The sequence below is a fragment of the Gouania willdenowi genome, chromosome 4, assembly GCF_900634775.1.
Source record: "Gouania willdenowi chromosome 4, fGouWil2.1, whole genome shotgun sequence".
Taxonomy (NCBI): Eukaryota; Metazoa; Chordata; class Actinopteri; order Blenniiformes; family Gobiesocidae; genus Gouania; species Gouania willdenowi.
Window position 1 is genome coordinate 10,494,140 of NC_041047.1, and position 22,362 is coordinate 10,516,501.

Genomic DNA, 22,362 nt, shown 5'->3' on the forward strand with positions numbered 1-22,362 from the left:
AGCACTTAATGGATTTAAACTAAATTTTAACCAAAGATAGACTTTACACCAGACATACTGTAGGCAACTGGCTGCCTTCAAAACAAATCCACCAAAAATTGGAATTCAAGAAATTTCACGTAATATAAAGCCCAACAAAATACACAAAAAAAATCCAAAAACACACAAAATGACTAAAAAATACACAAAATGTTAATGCTCAGATTGGCCGTTATGCTTACTACTGGCAGGAATGTTGATAATGTGGCCCTCGGATCAGACAATCACATTTTTGTGGCCCCGCTGTGATAACCTTACGCCATGGAAGATTCCATTCAATTTTGAAGGGTTATGCATCAATATGCTGATTCTGGATCAGTTTTTTTTGAATCCCTCTCTCTTCTCATTGGCTACAGTTTAAAAATGTATATCTCAGTCTATAAATGACTGATCTTAATGAATGATAACTGATCCAGATAACTGCCAAAATTTGGTAAAGAGAATTTTTGGTGCTTGGCGGAGGTTTGCGCTCTCTGAGTGCTCTTGTTTTAACCCTTGATTGTCTGCTTACTGCATTACCCTAAAATGTACCATTTCCATCCAGATCTGTTGTATCCATACATGTTGTAATATTCATTATTCTGCTACAATGCAAGAATTCAGGAGTACTTCTGACTAGCTAAACTGGCAAGTGCCTGTATATTCCATTATTCACATCTTTTATACATTATATTCCATTTGTTTAAATTGTTTGTCTTAGTGTATGTTCTTTAGTGTATATATACATGTTGTCATCTTGTAGAGCACTCTTCCTGGGTTTTTAAAGTGATTTATAAATAAAGATGGATTGGACTGGATTTTTAAATAGCCCTTCTTCAAAAACTGAGAAGAAGCCAAGCCCACTCACTGCATTATTTTTAATTTGAAACTTTAAAAAAAAAAAACAGTAAATTAAGTGGAATAGGTCAAAACAATTACAGAGGCAATCGTAGACGAGAAAAACCACGCTGATGATCTTTTTTCCTCTCTCACAGAAGTGATTAGCAGTTGCTATATCACACACCCAGCTGTAATGAGAAATGTCGTCTTTCATTTGGACTCAGGCTTGTGGCCACCAGGTAAATAACGCAGGTCGGGCTACTTCTGTCCTATTCTCTACAGATTTCGAGGGAGAATGTGGACATGTGGATGTGAAGCTAATTACTCCCCACGTTGCCTGCCAGCTCACTGCTGGTTGCATGGCCTCGGGAAGGTGGAGAACTGAGGCTTTATGGCAGCTAAGGGCTCCCTGTTGGATCTGAAGCCATGGGTGCAGTAATACACAAAGAAAGCCTCAGCGAAGCCAAAATAAGGGGAAGCTTCTGAGTTAAGTGAGAATATCTCACCACACTGTCATATTATCACCACGTCTCTCATTTAACTATGCAAACAAGCCACTTTCTAAATTTAATGAGGTTAAATGTTTAACGGGGTGTAGTAGAGCTGAGAAATGATATTAGAAAAGAAAACTCATGACAAAAAAAAACCAACTGAAACATCTTCAGATTTGCTTACTATAATAGTGAAACTAAAAGCAGAGGTGTAGAGAGTACTGGTATCAAGTACTCAAGTAGAAGCACTGTTATTTGATTGAAAATGTACTCAACTACAAGTAAGTCATACATAAAATACTCAGATACAACTAAAAACATCTCATGTATAAACTTAAAAAGGAAGAAGCCAAATTTACCACAATCAGAACTTAATTTATTTTCCAAAATAAAAGGTTTGTCAAAATGTAAAATTCTTTTTAAAATAAAACAACACCAAGTAATTCAATTAAAAATAAAATAAAAAATCTCAGGCTCTAAGTATACATATAACATTTATGAACTCTAAAACTGAGAAAATAACCTCCATTCAATGCTGTTTTGGCCACGGTGCATTACGTGGTTGTTCGACTATGATGTGATTTATTTGATTGTTATCTGGTCATTACATTTTTTGTAGTTTCACAATGTCCGTTAATCATTTTAAAAGAAAAAATTATAATTTACTCAGTAATGATTGGGTGTAGAAATGTAACTATTTATTTTGCTTATTTTAAAATGTACTTAAGTACAAGTAAAATGAATGATTTAGAAATATACAAGTACCCATAAAAGCAACACAATTACAGTAACAAGAGTACTTCTAATCCGTTACTTTCACCTCTGACTAAAAGACTCGATAAGTAGTTCAGTTCTAAATTTAGCACTCCAAGGGCCTTATTTATTAACATCCCTGACAAGTTGCAAGTATAAATAGATTACAGCTGTTTATTCGACTGTTGTATATTTACTAAGATTCCGAGCATAGATTATAACAGGTGCAAAAGTGACTGATTTGCGCAAACAAGCCGGCGTTGACATGCAGACAGAGTGAGGAGAGTGACCGCAGGCGCAAAATGAAATGTTGGAGGCGTTAGTGGAAGATGTGAATAAATATTTTATTGAATTAAGGCAAACAAATGTAAATATAAGCAGAAGAAAGAAAAGTATGAAAGTCTGTCTGTGAGAAAGTCAACGCTGTATGAAAACCAGAACAGTTGATGAAGTCATGAAAAACATATTTTTCATAAAAAATGTTTAAGTACATTTTGACTCATTTGTGCCAGAAATATTGATGGAACGTTTTTTTTTTTATTTTTGTTGCTTTTTGGGCTACGTCCAGTCCTCTTATTCATGCCTGCAGCTGTTGTGTGTAAGCTGGCGATTAACACATCTGTCAAAAGTACTAAATAAAATTGATATTCCATTATATTTCTGCCTCCACGATTGTGCGCGATTTAGCAGATCCATCTAGAACAGTGGTTCCCAAACTTTTCACATTCCCGTACCCTTTCAGACATGTAACCTGAACCCATGTACCCCCTATTCCTGTACACTTGAAAAAAACATAATAATGTAATATACAATGTAGCCCTACAGTGAAATATGTCTGAATTGTACCAATACTATTGAGGAATAATAAATACTAAAAAAAAAGAATAATAATCTGTAAGGAAACAAGAAAACACCTTATTCAGAATTATCACTTGATTTATTTAACTAGCTTACAGACATTTTCCAGTGAGAAACACTTTTTCTTTTTCATCCCCCTGAAACTGTGAAATCCACCTTGTTACAACTTTAATGAGAAGCGTGATGTTGAGAGGATGCACAGAACTCTGCAATGTTTGACAGAATTTAAAAGAGTGTGAGTCTTAAATCTTTCTTTCTTGTTCTTCATTTGGTTTTTCATTTTTATCAAAGATGAAAATCCACTTTCACTCAAGTACATGGTGACAAAGGGCATCAAAGCCTTAATAGCATATTTGGCTAGTGCAAAGCAATGTAGCTCTTGTCATATTTGCGCTTTTTTGATAAGATTGTTTCACTGTCACCACTAGAGGGTGGTATTACCGAGGCCAATGTGGAATTTGTGGCAATGCATGGAGGCTCCTGTCTGCTGGTCTATTTATATTCTAGTTTCCAATTCATCATTTTTATTCAGGTACCCCCCATTACAATTTGTGTATCCCACTTTGGGAACCTAGGGTCTAGATGGTGTATTCTTCTAGACAAAATACGGTAAAAAGATTGCTCGTTAATTTGAAAATTGACCAAAACGCCGCCTCTGACGGATGCTTTTGTTGACCATCAGCTTGCTAAACAGACGTGGGGAGCTCCTCGGGGAGAGTTTAGGAGACGTAGCTCCTCTCCTTCCTCCCACCACACCTGGCATCTTGGGGGGGCTCCAGTTGTAGGTGCATATGCTCCGGATGCAGGAGTCCATCTCAAAGCTGAGCTCGTTGGATGACATCTCAACCAAAATAAGTTCTGACTACTCTCTGTAAGATTTAGTCTTGTAGTTGAAATTTAGAAGTTCTGTAGATTGCTTGTGTTATTTTGACAAAATGTGTGTTTTGACACACTGGCAAGTTAGAAAAAGTGTCTTAAAGATGCAAGTCTTTAATAAATCAGGTACTGAATAGAAAACATTCAACACAAAGCCTAGATTTCTCATCTTTTTGATTTACCTATCAGCAGGAGTCTGGACTGAGCACTGATTCTCTTAATCATTTTCCTTTTTCAAATTACTTATTAAGTCTAGCACCAGAGTGCAGTACAGGAGGATTTGACGGTACAAAATGTATTAATGACAGAGGATGAAGCAAGAAATCAGTAATGCTAATTTTGTATATTTCTAGAAATTTGTAGGAAAACGAATTTAAAAAAGTAAGTCATGCTATTATCTCCTTGTTCCTTGCTGTCCTAATTGTCATCCTCTCCCTGTGAAGATGACTGATGTTTTTTTTTCCCTGAGTATATTTGTGTCCTACTTCTATTTTTAGACATTTTCATTTTTGTTGTAAGAGCACGAGCAAAAAAACATTTGCACGGCATGACATTTCATCATTAGACCGTGTCTTATGTTGGTGATACACGTTTCGTATTGTTCTGCATTAAATGCAAAGGATTTATGAGAATCAACAAAGCAGATGGCAATATTGTCCCCTGTGACGATTTCTAAAAGGAGGCTGTTTTTCCTTGTTTGACGTGCAGCGTTTCCACATGTGCTAACCCCAACCCCCACAAATATCTGGGTTTTCTGCCCTGAAACAGGCTATATAATGAGAGACAGCGCTGAGATAAACAGGCACAAGTCCTCATCCTGATGGTGAGTCAGACATTGAGGGAGAGAATAAACAGCTATTACATCCAGAAAACCAATGTGTGCATCCAAATCCTTCACAGACGCAGCAGATACATGAAGATGGTCTAAATTGCTTATACCGTTTAGACAGGATTATGGAGGCACAAATGGACAAAATATGCATGTACGCTTTCCATCTTACACTGCTTAAGATGTTGACAAAACATGCAAAAGCTGATTCATATCTCAAGTAATTTCCTTTTCTTTTTATTTCTTTTTTTTTTTTTTTTTTTACTGTGCATGCAATAAAAAGGCAGTCTAATCATTTTTTTTTTTCCAAAATGGGAATTATGTGTATAAAGCTGGATGGAAATCCTCCATGGGAACAAGACTTAACTAGAATCTTTGCATTTCCTGAAGAAAATGCAAGTGAGGAAGCATGTGCTGGCCCGCGTCGCACTACATTAGCATAGCATTAACCTAGCAATAGCCTTAACGTTGTAATAACTTAGCAACAATCGCTAAAACCAGTTAGATTGAAAAGGTTGAAAAAGGCTGAAAAAGGTTAAAAAAGGTTAAAAAGGTTGAAAAAGGTTGAAAAGGTTGAAAAAGGCTGAAAAGGTTGAAACAGTTGAAAAAGGTTGATAAAGTTGAATGGTTTGGATCAGTTTCAAAATGGTCGACGATGAAGAGGGTCAAAGTGTCAAAGAGGGTCAAAAAGGTTTGAACTTTCAATGTAAGTGGATGAGAGCAAAAACTTCCAAGAAAAATAACTCAAAAAGTTGAAAAGTTTTCAAAACACTGAGATATAGCAGAGAAGTACAGAATTTTCTGAAGAGTTTGATACCTCAATTGTTGAAATTGGTTGAAAATTGTGGAACGAGTTAGAGGATACGGAAGAATAAGAACATATAATAAGAAATATAATAAAGTACGACGAATACAATAGTGAGGATGCCAATGCATCCTCACTAATTAATCTTTACTGAGGTCATTTGAAAAAAAAAAAATATATAATAAATCCTATCCTTCCCCGCTCTCCAATTTAATCCCAAAAAGTCACCTTGAGCTTTCGCTGCTCTTATTCGCCTCTAATCTATACATTGCATAACATAGCGGATTCTTCCTTTACATCTACGATGGTGCCAAACTACTGCAGAAAGAAGCCAAACTTATGAGAAATACAACTGAAAATATTATAATATAATTATATGTATAAATATATTATGTCAAATATTATGTCTATTATAATAGAAATATTTGGATAGAATATAAATTAAACCTTTTAAAATAATGCACATTGCAATGGCACTTGTAATTCATTTGTGTAAAATGTTGTTTATTGTTGTCTAGACGTCCATTTCCTAAATGGGTTTAATGAACCAAAAAGGTTAAAAGCTACCAGGTTGCATAACATAGTGTTCCTGCAACACGACAGAGCAGCCGTGGTCCTAAACGAGCCCTGATCTGCGTGCGCGCAAACATGAACTCGAAAGTACACACACGCACACACAAACTTCACCCAGGTATAGGTCAGATGTACACCACATCAAAATGGAGGACAGGGCAAATGTGATTTCATTCCATTATGTAATCCTCTAACCTTGTGACAAACCACCAAATTGCATTCAGTGGTACATTTGTTTGGCTAAACAAACCCACAACAATGTCTTTTCTTTCAAAGTGACAAACAGCTTTTCTCGCCTTGCACAACAACAGTCGACTTAATTTTTTTTTCCTTTTACCATTTTGCCATTTTAACCTTTTCTTTTTGCGTAATATCTCAGTTACACCAATAACGTTTTATTTGCTCTTTTAATGCTTCATTCTCTTGCTTTAATTAATCAATCCAGCTCTTTCTGGTACCTGTGAGGTGTATTTTTTTTTTTTTTTTTTTCATGAACAAGGTCTTACCAGGTATGAGCTACAGTGAATCGCCGCCTCTGACGAATGTTTTTGTTGACCATCAGCTTGCGAAATAGACGTGGGGAGCTCCTCGGGGAGAGCTTAGGAGACGTAGCTCCTCTCCTTCCTCCCACCACACCTGGCATCTTGGGGGGCTCCAGTTCTAGATGCATATGCTCTTTAAACGTCCGGATGCAGGAGTCCATCTCAACGCTGAGCTCGTTGGATGACATCTCAACCAAAATAAGTTCAGACTACTCTCTGTAAGATTTAGTCTTGTAGTTGAAATTTAAAAGTTCTGTAGAAAGACTGAAGCTTCTTCACTCAAAAATGAGCAGTTCACACGTCATGTTGTCTAAGTATTCTTTCCTTTCTTCTCCTGTGCCATCGTCCTCTCGTCTCTTTGGTTCATGCCATTGCTATGCTTCTTGCCTTCTTTCTTCATCAAAGCCTTTCCAACCCCATCATCTTCCTCTTGGCCCCATCTGTGAGGTGCCCAACGTCTCCTGATGTCTCTTTGGCTTTCCGTCACTATGGGTGCTACTGGCCAAGTGCACACCACCACCTCAGACGCACGCCAAAGCCTGAATTCATTCCATCCGCACAGCCTGACGTTGGAGGATCTCCCCAATGAAATATTTAGAAGGGCTAGAAACTGCTCTCTGCCTCCTCTTGTCTTGCTCTCTCTCCATCAACCACTGCTTCACTGGAGCTCCTCTCTTCTTTTTTTTTTTTCAAACAACCCCCCCACCGCTACCAAAAGGCACCTCCGGAGAGGCTCCCTCTGCACTGAGCCTCAGGTCAAATTTTCCTTCACTCTGTGCAGTCAGAGCAGCAGCGTGGACAGCAAAATTCTTCCCTGGCTGTTTCATTCAGAATAAACACAAGTATCTCAGAACGGGGCACGCAGCGAGCCCAGGCCACGCCCCCCGACGTTAGGATTGGCTGGTGGTTGCTGTGATGACACAGAGGCAGGCACGGTAACAGGTTGTGAAATATTTTCAATTCATTTTCATTCTATACCTGGAGTGTAGTGTAAATGTTGATCATATTTTGACATTTAGAGAAACAGAGAAATATGGACAGATCAGGGAGATAAATATAGTGAAAGTAGTCAAATTACTGGCCAACACCACAACTCAAAGGTTAACTGGTTTAAAAAAAACTACAACTGGAATGTAATGTGCAATTATGGTAGCACATGAAAGTCCTTTGGCTGCTTAAGAGCAAGTACCTCATTATCGCTATGTGTTTATTTCCTTAAGAAGCGCAAACACAACCAGAGATGTAAAGCCTGTATTTTTTTTAAATAAAATAACACCGATGAATTCAATTCAAAATAAATAAAATTCTCAGGCTCTAAGTATAGCTAAATTAAGGAACTCTAAAACAGTGCTTTGCCAAATTTACCATGTGGGTAACACCACAATAGGTAGAAACCACTACCTGAACCTAAAAAAGTGGCTGGGCTTTGATCAGAAATGGCACAATTAAGAACATATGGATTATGATCAATGTTCATAAACTGCTGACTCAAAGAAATAAAAAATAAAATTTACTCAGGAACGCTTGGGTGTAGAAATGTAATAAATTACTTTACTTCTTTTAAAATGTACCTAAGCTGATATCCAGAGTTTCTGAGAAATCTATGTTTATGTATCATTCTTTGGAAATGCGAAAAAAAATACCCAACTAGTCTTTTACTACTGTCTACTGCCGGTGGTCATTCATATACATCAAAGTTTAAAAGTCCTATAAACCCCTATACAAATGGAAACGCGTGCTGTTATCGCCCAGCCAATAGGCTTCGACTTCCTGTTTTTGAGACTGTCAATCAAAACGAAAACAAGGCCGCACGTCACAACAGCAAACAGGTAAATAACGTGAGTACATTACTTTCACCTCTGAACACAAACATGCAGTTATAATTAATCGTGTATCTGAAGATTGCCACAGTGTGAGTGGGTAAAAAAAAAGGAAGGACAGATACACTCGCACCAGAAAGAACTAAACTTACGTCTAAATACAAAGTTTATTTAAAAATATCAGCGAGACTAAGAGTTGAAAAAGATGAGGAAGTATTCTAAAGCGACATCACAGTGAAGGAAACACTGGCTGGTCGGCTCAGTGGGCTGATTTGTTTTGGGTGTGAGTCACCGAAGGTTCTGAGCCAATGAAGCACAGTGAGAGCTTTCTCACTACGTTCATACCAAGAAGAAATCCTTTGAAAATACTTTCCAAGTGTGTGTGTGTGTGTGTGATGAATAAAATATATATATATATATATATATATATATATATATATTCTTTTTCTTTTTTTTTTTTACCAGTGGCATCAAGGGAAAAATCATTTCCATATTTCAAACATTTTGCATTAAAAATATGAGATGAAAGGTCTACTTGCCACAAACCAAGGTTTATTTACACATATAAAAATAGTTGTTGTTGTACATTATAGTGCTCAAATGTTTAAAACAGAGGAAAGTTAGTGGTTCATGAATGAATGATGTCAGATAGAGGAAAACAAGACCACAGGCGTTTTTCTTTGTTTTTTGTTTTAGTTTTTTTTTTTTTTGGAAAAAATGAAGAATAAGAAGCTGGTCGTCAGTATATTCTGTCTAAATCTAAATTTAGAAAATAATTTTTTTTCAAAACCAAGTAAAGAGTAAATTGCGTCAAATTGGATTTTGCTTGATGTTGTGGTATTTAGTAGAGGTCGACCGATATGAGATTTTCAAAGGCCGATGCAGATACTGATTTTTTTTTTTTTTTAAGGTCCCATGTCATGCTATTTTCACCCATCTCCATTTGTTCTAAGAACCCCAAAAACATAGTATTTGAGGTTTATTTTCCCAAACTCGCCTGTTTTCCAGAGTTTTAGACTCTGAAAAGTCACTTTCTGAGCAATTCTACACAAACAGGCTGATTTGAGTCCTAGTTATGCATTTCAAGAGTGGGCGTGTCTACAGACGGGACACTGACTTCCTCCTCCCCGCACGGTGACGTAGGGCCAGAGGACGGCCCGTCCTCCTCCCACCCACTCCGTAGCCGAGCTCATGCTCAACGCGCACATTCATGATTGTTTACATGTCAATCATGGCAGAGAGCTTCCTGGAGGCGCGGCTTCTCCAGCTCAGTGCTGCGTCAAATTCGTCATCAAAGTGGGAATGCATCATCAAATTGTAGCGAGGTGTTTGGGCTCACCCTGCAGTAAGAAAGGAGAGAATCACCCTCTAACTACCGATTGAGGGAATCAATGAAAAAAACACTTTGGGCATGTGTATGAAGCCCTAATAGCACTTTATGATGTTTAAAGCGTAACATGGACCCTAAGTTCAGCCAATGGCCGATATCTAAAGCCCATTTTGGAAGCCAATATTTGAGGCCGATATAGTTTTTTTTTTAAAGCACATTGATAATGAAAGACAATTGAAACACGTATATGATATAAATGTAGGGTCCTTCTGTCAGTCAAGCAGTGGCTGCAGTTGCCCACACAGGTGCCTGATCAAATATCCATATCCTATAAAGGATATTTGATCAGGCACTATTATATTATATCCTTATCCTATTATATTGGCTTTTTATTTGTAATCCTATTGGCTTCTACCTCTCCCATGCACATGTTGTTATTATTACTTTATTTTTTGCTGTATATTCATACATCCGAATGGGTGTTTTTTTATTCTTTCTTTTTTCGTTTAATGCCTACTCTAAAGTGCTAAAAAATAAATAAATAAATAAATAAATCGGCTGATGGCCGATCTTGAAAAAAAGTCCATAAATAGGCCCGATATATCGGTCGGCTGATATAGCGGTCAACCTCCAATATTTAGAAGGCTTTCAAAAAGGGAAGGTGAGTTTCCTGCCAAAGGCTTTACAGGGCGACGCAGAGATTTTTGCTAAATGCTTTTCCAATAATGCAATGTTTTGCTGCTAAGCTGAAAGCCTGCGAGTTAGGAATTAGGGGCTTTATACTCTTCTGTGTACAGGTTTGGGTCATATATATATACAGTATATATAATATCACTCTTTCACTGAGATAACATCTTACCCAGACAACACAAATGAAACATGACAGACGGCAATGATATAAAATATATATACAAATAAAATATAAATACAGTGCCCAAGGCTTGATCAGAGGACAGAGCAGAAGATGTATCAATGCTTAAATAAAAAAAAAAACTAGGAGCGAAGCAGCTGAAACTAAACTAAAGTTTAGCAGAATCTGCAGCCAAAAGAAGCAGTGACTTCTTGTGTGGGAGTATTCATTCATGGATAAGAGAAGAAACAATCTACTCTGTTATTATACACCACATCAGTGGTTCTCAAACTTTTTCTGTTGTGCCCTCCTTTGAAGAATGACACATTTTCAGGGCAACAAACCTTAAATGAAATGAAAATATTGACCGTTCTTCAAAAATAACATTAAATGGGCAATCACATATTTTAGAACAATAACAATAAAGTTCATTGAGTGCAAAGAAAAAAGTATGCTTAATGCTCAGTAAAACCGTCCTCACGCTAAAGCTGATTGTACTCCAGTAACCTGTCACTGCAGTACAGTTTTTTTAATATATTATTATTTAATATACCTGGGTCATTACATGTCATTTAAACACATTTTCAGGACATCCCATGCACTTTGGTAACAAAATATTCTGGAATTTTTACCAATTATTTCTTGATTAATCAATAGGCACTGTTTGATTTTCGAGCATCCTTTTTTTTCTCTTCCATTTTCAGCTTCCAGTATCTCAGGAATTACACGACATAGGAAACTGTACTTCGGTATAGTAATACGGCGCCACCTACTCTCTTAGAATATACAATAATATCTGCTATACATCCTATCTGGTTGTCGGGGTTTGGGGCTAGAAATTCATGTTTGGGCCTTCAGTAAACAACTTTCCATAAATCTCAGCTCCCTGTAATTTGACCAGCTTTGAACTATATACATAAACTGTTCACATCATTAATAATTAGTCACATATATGCATTGATTCTTGGGTGACAGTCTCTTGAAATCCTTAAAAAAACTATACTTCACTATTTTCATTGGCCCATAACTGCATGTAGGAATGTAAGAAACAATCTGATCTGTTTTAATTTACAGTATAAAGATGACTTTTTCTGGGGAAACAAAACAATTATTCTTTATGCGACTTTTTAATTTTCATTTCGGACCCCAACTTTGGGGCGTTTTTTTTTTTTACCATTCATGAATATTGAAAATCCTTTACATGAGGTCATTGTAGCTTTCCTCTGTGTCTTATAATTATTTATTGTTTATTATTTTTTCAATAGTTTACTAGTTTTTCAGATGTATTCTGAGAGAGTAGGTGGAGCTGCATTAATATACCAAATTTCAGTTTCCTATGTGATGTAGCATGTTCCTGAGATATTGGAAGCTGAAAATGGAAAAAAAAAATAAGTACGAGTGAAATTGGCCATAAGTATTCATTAGTAAAAATATCTGAATTTTTTTAGACCGAAGTGCGTGGGCCTTTTGTGAAATGACATGGAATGAGGAAAGAGGAAGTAGAATATATTGATATGTACCAATAAATTGGTAACTGACTTCAAAATGATTGATTTATTACAGAATTACACATCTAAATTTTAAGCACTTCAACCAAAAGTAACGTTCTGATAATTACATATTGAAAATATGCTGCACCCCATATGCTGATGTGTCCAAGCATCACCCCACGGTGATGCTTGGACACATCATCAGTGATGAACCCGGGGTCGTAGGGTGTTTCGGGTCTTTAATCATCAGACACCCTCACCCGAGTGACCAGACCCTGGCATGTGTCCAAGTTGCGGCCTCAAGAATGTTCTTGGTGGCTTTTCACGACTGCTGTCCTCTAAAGCCAAGGAGTTTGAACACTCGCTGTAGTGAGTGACCTGCAAAACCCCTGCACTCGATTTCGACTGGTTCACAACAAGCTCTCCAGCCGTTGCAACCAGCACTCTGTGGTGAGCTCCGAGTATTTGGCCCTCTTTCGCTCATTAGCTTCGTCAATCCGGTCATCCCAGGGGACAGTCAGTTCCAGTAGCACCACTTGCTTGGTTGACTCAGATGTTAACACTATGTCTGGGCGGAGTGAAGTGGTAGCAATATAAGCCGGGAACTTGAGTTGCCTTCCCAGGTCAACTTGGAGCTGCCAGTCCAAAGCGATGGCGAGGAGCCCTCCTGAGGACCTGGGTTGGTGGTCTGTCGTCTGTCCTGCTCTAATGAAGGTGACTGGCTGCTTTGAGGCAACCTGGGACTTGTTTTGTATCGCTGCACAGATGGATTTTAAAACTTGGTCGTGGCGCCAGCGATACCATCCCTCCCCTAGAGCCTTTGGGCAACAGCTCAGGATGTGCTTTAAAGGTGCAGTCTGCAACTCTTATAAAAGTGACTTTTTGTCATATTTGCTAAAGCTGTCACTATGTAAGGACAGCTTTACATAAAATGACCAAGCAAAAAGAACCAATCAGAGCCAGGATTTTGTTTGATGGGCTGTCTGACAGCTGTTACTCACAGTCCCCGCCCCTTTCCCGGGGTGAAGGAGTAGAAGATGAAATTGGTGACTTTTCTGCTTGAAAGGTAATTACTGCTGCTTGATTTACATTATGTTTGATTTGTAATTGTTACACTAGTACTCTGTGGTGCATTTGTTGTTCATGTGAGCACAGCAGCCTCCGTTTGAGCTGCTGCAAGTAACACTGTGTTGTTGCTGCTGCTAAGTTAGTGTACTGTGTGCACATTGAAAGAGAAAAGCGCTGCAGTAATATGCTTTTGACAGAGCATGTTATATTACTGTGATGTTGCTGTTGTACTAATGTTAGCTTGTTAGCTCCTCTGAGGGAGGGACTTTGGACAGTTTGGAGGCAGGGCAAGAGAGCAGCGGGGAGGGAGGGATTTGAGATTCGTGGACTGCACCTTTAAGGTGCCCCTCCTCTGGCACAGTTTGTGTCTGCTAGGCCCCAGGTGTGCAGGTTGGCCGGGCTTGGAAGGACGTCGTACACAGACTGAATGAGGAATTTTGTGCGCAGAGGTTCAGCTCAGACTCAATCCTGCTTCCTCTACCGCCACTTGTCACTTACAATAATGTCTCAGCATGGAGGACAATATTCCTCAGCACTCTAGTACCTTATGCCCTTCTCTCCCACAGTTATAGCCAGAGCCAGGAGCTAATGTGATGCCTGCAAGTCTGTGTGTATGATGAGAAGACTGGGGATTTTGTATGTCATCTTTAATGTATGGGTTACATAGAGGTGATGAGGTGTGCATGCGATGGATTCAGGTCGTCAGGAGAGCACTCCTAATGTAGCCATTGTGGTTACATAAGAGCCTCTCCCCGCTGTCACACTCCATCGTTCTCCGATAAGTGAATAACAATCATACATTGTGACAAAGATTACCAGACCTAGAGTGACTCAAACACACCAAGCAAAAAACTAAAGCCCTGAAAAAAATAGCACATCATCAATTAAAAAAAGACCAAATGTAAAAGAACTTCAGTGATGCTCAACTTCATAATACAGGTGATGGGAAAAGCTTGTAACCATCAGAAGTGGTAAATAAATCAGTATTAGTAAAAGCCTTCTTCAATATTGATTCAAAAAAAGGAGAAAAGAGACGAGAAAACCACACAGATTAGGATTTTTAAGGTGACCTTGATGATGATATTTTTTCCCTTAGATAAGACACAAAACATGTATTTACAACTATTGTGCATACAAGGGTGCGTTATGAATAAGCTTTCCCATTGAAATATAATACTTGTAGCATCACAACTTAAGGTCTCAAAAGCAGAGGAAACTGGGTGAATTTACATTAAAGCACATATTATACTTACAAATGAACAGCCTGAAGACGACAGAAACAAACCTACACATCGTACAAGGAGGCAAAAGTCCTAGACCACATGTGTCAAACTAAAGGCCCGGGGGCCAAATCCAATTTGGTCCTCAGAAGAAAGTAAAAATGACAGGAAACATGAATTATTGTGTAAAATACCAAATAATCCAGTAGTTAGATATCTCAAATTCACCAACTCCACAATATTTGCATATTTTTTTTGTTTAGATCACATAAATGCAGTTATTTTGATTGCAAATTTTGGAAAAAGCTCAATTTTTCCACAAATCTTGGAATTTCTCAAACAATTCCACAAACTGTATGTTGTTGTATATACCCCTTTGTTTTCTTATCCACAAATTAAAATGAGCAAGTATTGCATGATTAAAAGTCATTATTGCTTTATCAGCCTAACGTAACACATTGCTCTTGTTTTAAGAGAAATTATGAGAACCATTCGTGACTAGGAATGCACAATATTGGATTTTTGTCCGATATCCAATATCCATACAGATTTTTTTTTTTTTCCACTGCAGGTAATTGCAGAGATTGTGTATTTTTTTTGTAGTGAATTTAACTCAAGAATTATTCTGCGTGTTCTTTATCATGCTGGTCTGCCGGCAAATGCAGGCAAAAAAAAAACCAGGCTGAAAATGATGTAACAGTCATCATTCCTTGTGCAAAATAAGAAAAAATACAAAAATTACGTTTTGTGAAACATGTCATATTTGCTCATGACAATTATTTTTACTCCAAACAATGAAGACACTTGCAGCATATCCTCCTTAAAACACTTACTGCCTACTTACATTTTGTATTTCAGTGGTAAAAAAAAATGGCATTTTTACAAGATCCAAGCATTTTGTATCATAGCTGTACAGTACATAAGGAAAAAAATCAAACCTTTTGGAAATCAGTAAATTCAGTGAATAATTCTACTTTGAGGTTGTTGAGTTCCTCCTTAACTGCATTGTATTACAAACAGTCCTGTAGTCTGCTGCTCACCCACAAGACACTTAGCCACGCCTCTCCACGGGTGAATATATACATTGATACATACGTGTTAACATATATAGGAATAGCCAACATCGACTGATACGGGCCAATAGTTTCGTTCATCACTAATCGTTACCTAGTATTTAATAATAATAATAATAATTAGATTTTTATCTAAAATTTGACCTATTATTATCATTAGTAGTATTTGTTTAATCAACAGCAAAGTCAGTGTCATTAATAAGTCATATCTATTGGCATTATTATATGGCCAATGGGTGTAAAGACCAAATCCTGATCAATGACGTTGATCAGTTACAAGATGTTGGCTCTGTAACACTTCATTGCCTTTTTACAGGCTGAGTTCAAATCAAAAATCTAAATAGTAAAGCACATTTTCCGATTAAGACACTGGGACAAGCTTAAGTGGCAAACGTTTGAATATAAGCAGAATCATTGTGGGATTGTCTTTATTATGTAAAAGCTGTCACTGACTTGGTTGATTTGGCTTTATCCAAAAAAGCATTGTTTTATAATGTGACCCAGTTTGGAAAAAAATACAAATTAAAAGGTAAAATATTATAAATTCAGGGTGACTGGGCTCTCCCTTAGAGATAGGGAGAGAAGCTCAGTCAGAGTAGAGCCGTGCTCCTCCGCATTGAGAAGAGCCAAATGAGGTGGCTTGGGTAGCTAATTAGGACGCCCCCCAGACGCCTCCCTAGTAAGGCGTTCAGGGCACATCCCTCCGGAAGGAGACCTCGAGGAATATCCAGGACACACTGGAGAGACTATGTCTCTCAGCTTGCCTGGGAACGCCTCGGGATCCCCCCGGATGAGCTGGAAGAAGTGGCCGGGGAAAGGGAAGTCAGGGCCTCCCTGCTAAGGATGCTGCCCCCACCACCGGGCAATGGATAAGCAAAATAAAATGGATGGATGGATGGATATTATAAATTCAAAAATACGTTTTATAAGTGACACAGTGCCTAAATGCTAAATCAAACAGAAGCACAGTTAAGCAGTAGATACAGACTGTCATACTTGGACAGGGTTTGTTTCCTTGTGCAGCATCTTAGCTTTCCCTCAAGCAATGGTTACAAACGCAGACAGCCGTGCACACAATCTCCACAATTCCATAAAGCAGCCTGAGCTCAGAAATACTTGTGTATTTCAGCAGAAACTGGATCCCAAAATAGCTCGCAGCTCCCTCCACCACCACCCCACCCCCATCACCCCCCACCCTTCTCCAAACACAGACAAGTGTACTTAAACAAGCACAAGTTAAAAAGCCAGAAATCATAAGAGATGAAGGCTGTGTCACAGACATTAAACACAGACACACCCACAGACGAAGAAAAATACACACATGAACAGCAAAGGACAAACACACACACACACACACACACATTAACACAGCACTGCACTGAAGCCTGAAAGGTGCACATAATGAACCTTTAGAAAAGACGATATAAGCAGAAGGAAAAAAAAGCAAATAAGGGCGGAAACAGCTACTGACGTCTAACACACACCTCACCTGCAATTAGGTCTGTGGTTTTCAGAGCAGACCATATTGTCACCAATAATTTCACTGTTAACAGAAAAAAAAAAAAAAAAATAGGCACTATCAAATCCTATCCTTTTAAACTGCAGTAAGGTGGAAATGTAAACAATGTCGTGTCCAATCATCATTGTTGTACACGTAATAATGAGCTTCTTTTAACTGCTGGCAAACACAAAAAACGGTGTAAATTAGGTTGAGATCCAGTGAGCACAAAGGCGTCAGTACAGTGTTTACATCTCTGTCACATAGAAACATTGGCTTCTTATCTATTCAAACAACTCCCTCTCCAGATACTGTGTGCAGAGAAACATCACACTGCCCTCTTGTGGTTTTAAAAGACACTGCAGGACTTTAACAATTAAAGCTGCAGATACATTACAAGCAAGAATATAATGCTTTTAGTTAGTGTTATTTTTCTAGACAACACAATTTTTTTCATTTTCTTGTTTAGTTTTTTAATAATTATCCTGCAATTTACAAACTTTAGATGATGAAAAAATAAGATAACTTGCAAAAAATGAGAAATATAAATATATACTCAATCACATCATTGTATCAACAGATGTGATACATCTACCCTTTTTATTTATCCCCCATTTCCATTTTTCTATTCATTTTAAACTTTTGCTTTCCCTTTTTTTTGTTCTTTGTTTGGATTGTTCCATTGTTTAGTTTTTTGTCTCATTTAAGTCATATATTATTTTTTTTTAACTGCAGTGTACTTTAGATAACAGTTGTCTGTGACAATTATTGTTTGTTAATTATTGCAATAAAATGTGAAAAATCCTGCAATTATTATCATTATTATTATTATTACTATTATTATTATTACTATTATTATTAATGGGCGATCGTGGCTCAGGTGGTAGAGGGTCGTCTTCTGATCGAGAGGTTGGGGGTTCGATCCCAGTACCTGACTATGTGTCGAAGTGTCCTTGGGCAAGACACTGAACCCTAAGTTGCTCCCAATGGTCGACTAGCGCCTTGCATGGCAGTCCTGTCCCATTGGTGTGTGAATGTGAGAGTGATTGGGTGAATGAGTTGTTATGTAAAGCGCTTTGAGACTGCTTCACTGTGGTTATAAGGCGCTATATAAATCTAGTCCATTTACCATTATCATTATTATTATAGTATGCACTGATCCACCATCATGTTGACAACTGAGAGATAATGTAAACAATATGAACTATGTCCTTATTATGGCCTCTGACAATGATTGGCAGGCAGTATGTGATCATTTTATGTTAGATGCAGAGTTGATGATTATGCAACATTCATAATTGCAATTTTGGAACACCTTGATAACTGAGAGAGAGCACTTGGTACTACAAAGGGTAGCACTGCAGTAAGTGCAGACTACATCTAATGCTAAATCAGACCTTGTTTGTGAGCCTCAATCTATATAGGGAAAATACAAGGAAAATCTAGAAAACTAAATCATACGCACATATCTTGACCAATTGTTCCTTAATGATTCAACTGACACACTGTAGACGCAAAGTTGCTTCCTGAAAGTCCAAACATGTTTGAGCCCCAAACCCGACAAACTTTTTCAGAATTTGCGGGGCTGTCATGTCCACCAGATAGGATGTATAGCTAAGGGTGTAACAATACATGTATTTGTATTGAACAGTTTCGATACAGGACGTTCAGTTCTGGTACAGGGTTGTGCACGGGTGAGTTCCTGGAACCGAACGGAAGTTGGATGTGTTTACTTCCGTGTGCAGCCCGTGTACATCATGGCTAAAACTAGCTGGAGGACCCTCCCGTCGCTAAAGTCTCCTGCTTGGGAACACTTCGGCTTCCGGGTGAAATACTGCAACTGAGAAAAACAAGTGGACCTCCCCTCACTAAACTGGCCATATGTAAAAAACTGTTCATCCAATCAAGCTAAGAATGTCCAGGTCAAAGATGGACGGAGCAGGTGAAGGGTTACTCTAGAAATATTTGCTTGCAAAGACAACTGTAATGTATTTAGAGACGTTTTTGAAAAGTTTGACAATAAGAATGCACAACCACACACCAACACAATCAGAGACTGTAGAGCAAATGTTGATGCTCGAGGGCTGCTGCTGTAGACTTTCTGCAGGAGCACACGCCTTGTTTGTTTTGTTTTGTTTGTTTCATTCATTCGAGACATTAAAACAAATGTTTTTCTCCTCCACATTGGTAAAAAAAAAAAAAAAAAGAAAAACAGATGAATGAAAAGGAGCAGAAAGAAGGAAAACTTATAACATCATTAAACAAAGGCATTGTTTAATGACAGTCATTGTCACAACGTCTGTCTCCTGTTTCTTCAACATAATACATTTTACATGATTTTGAACATATTAAGCGATCTTGATCATTTGATGTCAACATTTTAGATTGTTCCATAGTCTGACCACCTGAACTGAAATGTACCTTTCTTTATAGTAATAATTACTTTCTCTCTTCATAATTTTATTATTAGTTTTGCAGGTTTGTGGGTAAGATTTTTAAATGAGCTTTTGTACATGGTTTTTGAAATGTTGTATTCTAATAAATTATAACATTTGAATCATTTTAGCTGTATAAATATTGGGTTTGTAAGTTCCCTGTGTCCACACCTTCAGATGTAAGCCTGTTGTTAATGGGTAACATTGACGTGAACCGTGAAATCCTTCATTTAGATTCAAAGCTTCTGTTTTCCTGACATAACCACAGTCAGACTCATCCCAACCTCTGCAGCCTCAGACCCCCGTAATCCTCCGTGATCTCTCTCAAATCGTATAGTAATAATCCATGATTGTATTGATTGCCACAAATGAATTATTTGAGGCATTAAAGCTCATTGCTTCTGAATTTTCTTGTTTGTTTTTTATTCTTTGATACCTGTCAGAGGTGTGGCTGTAACCAGCAGCATGTACTCACCACTCGGGGTCAACGGGGGTGATGTCTATCCTTGGAGGAGGACCAAACGGCAGCGATGTTGGCCGTGACATCGTCTCTTCGTCAGGCGTCCGTGACCTCTCCCCCTGACGCCATGACAGTGGAGGAAGCTGCAGGGTCCCCGAGAAGCGTCGGCGGCCGCGGCGAAGGTTGACCCCCAGTGTGCAGGATGTGAAAGACTCACTGAGGCAGTATTCTGGAGGTTCTTTGCTGTCCTGAGGAGAGGAGAACATTATAAAGAATGAGAAAAAAAAAACATTGGCTTTGGTTCTAAATGGAGTAGATTGAACATTAAGAAGGGAACATTTTCAACGACCATGTCACATTTGGCCACTAAGGGGCGCCAAAGGTATTGTTCTTTACTTCAAATGAGTAGCAAACAAAAAAGTCTGTTAATGTTAGTGTTAAAGAAAACATTTTAAGTAACATCACACTTTAATCCTAATGTGTTTGGATCAGATACATGAAGTCCATCTGACAATAACAGGGTGTTGTGTGTTGGTTTTTTACTTTGTTTTTTGAGTTTTATTATTTACTGTCTGGCCTGAGTGATGTTTTTTGCCAGAATATTTGTGCTGTATGTACATGTATCTATATACATGTATGTGTTTACCTGTATGTAGATTTAAAAAAATAAATAACTAAAAAAAAAGGAAAAGCAAGTTAACAGTTGTATCAGATGTAAAAACATGTATTTTTGATGTGAATATACATGTATACATTTTTTTTTACATCAGCTGTTTATTGTAGATGCTTTTTAAAAACATAATACATATATATATAGATATATATATTTAAAGAAAAAAATAAACTTTTAAATAATGTTCGATTCCAGGATCAATTTAAGGTTTTAAGATCCTGGTTATTCACCAATCTGAACATCATGAGCCCCCATTAAAGGTGCAGTCTGCAACTCTTATAAAAGTGAATTTTTGTCATATTTACTAAAGCTGTCACTATGTAAGGACAGCTTTACATGAAACTAGTAGTTTGTGTGAAAAAAACAGACTCATTGAGCCCCCCCTGCTGCTCCTGCAGCCTTTGGCAGATTTCCAGAATGCACCATGACCGAGCAAAAAGAACCAAACACAGCCAGGACTGTTTTTGATGGACTGTCTAACATACAGTATGTTGCTCACAGGCCCCGCCCCATTCCCGGAACTGGAGCACCGTCTTTTTTACAGTGTATGGTCTGGAGGAGTAGAAGATGGAATTGGCGACTTTTCTGCTTGAAAGGTAATTACTGCTGCTTGATTTACATTATGTTTGATTTGTAATTGTTACACTAGTACTCTGTGGTGCATTTGTTGTTCATGTGCGCACAGCAGCCTCCATGTGGGCTGCTGTAAGTGACATCGTGTTATGCTGCTGCTGCTGAGGTGTGTACACATTGAGGGAGAAGCGCTGCAGTAATACGCTTTTAACAGAGCATGTTATATTACTGTGATGTTGCTTTTGGACTAACGTTAGCTTGTTAGCTTCTCTGAGGCAGGGTAAGAGAGCAGCGGGGAGGGAGGGGGAGAGAGGGATCTGAGAGATGCGGACTGCACCTTTAATGTAGCCCAATATGAAACAGGGGTGTCTAATCAAACATCTTGTTTACATCACCACCCACACTTGCACAGTGAGTATTTCCTAGTTTAAACTGAACATCTGATCTCAGTCCAGCAAACAAAACAAAAAAAAATAATTCAATCTGTGAAATGTTTGAGCTGCCAAAAAGGCTCTGGAGGCTTCTGCTGTTGTCTAAAATAGTATTTGGACATATACTGCACCACTTCTTTGTTTGTTTGTTTGTTTTATGCTAACTAGGGGTGGGACAATATGTAAACTTACACACAATATACAATACTTGGCACTGGATGATGATACAGGATGATATTTTTGGAAAAGGAAAAAATAATTGCAAAGATAAGCATACTTTTATTTGACTAACTTTGACCATACTTGCATTTACTCAGACCTTTTCAACCCAAGTTAATATAAAATATAAAACAAACAGTAACATTAAAAAAGACAATTTTTTTTTCATTTAAAGTGCAAAAAGTGCCACTTTGCAAATAGAACTGAAAAACAGAGACTGATAATTAATTACAGTCTAAAATTAATACATATAAATAGAGGTCGATCGATATTGGATTTTCAAAGGTACAGGACGGGTAAGTAGCAGTAAAGTACGACAACAATATACAATGTGCATATATCTATCTATCTAATTAAAACAAAACCATTTCTGGCAGAAATAAAGACATTTAATCAAGAACTATGTCTGCCTCCTGCAGTTGAAAAGACAGGCTCACTGGGTACAGACGTAATGCTAACGTCTCCTTTTTAGCCCCTCCCTCTACTCTTCCTCTTCATTGACTGATTACATTTGGCTTGTTAACGTATGCCATCTGTAGCAAATGGATTGAGGGGTAATATAAAAAAAAAATGTGTTTTCAATTCAGCGCTGCTGCCTGATTTACATTTACACGCATGTCTGAAGGGCATAATAAAT

At 37.9% G+C, this 22,362-nt stretch overlaps 1 protein-coding gene across 2 annotated transcripts in view; it reads right to left on the reverse strand.

Moving 5' to 3' along the window:
• The window catches only part of pde4ba (phosphodiesterase 4B, cAMP-specific a), a 160,948-nt gene that overhangs the window by 129,280 nt on the left and 9,306 nt on the right, over positions 1-22,362 (reverse strand). The window contains exon 2 of one of the 2 annotated variants that reach the window (XM_028445599.1): positions 19,845-20,077. In XM_028445599.1, the coding sequence (XP_028301400.1) occupies positions 19,845-20,077 (233 nt within the window). Of the gene's footprint in view, positions 1-6,549; positions 7,401-19,844; positions 20,078-22,362 lie in introns of those variants that run through there. The other variant, XM_028445600.1, reaches the window with a different exon arrangement.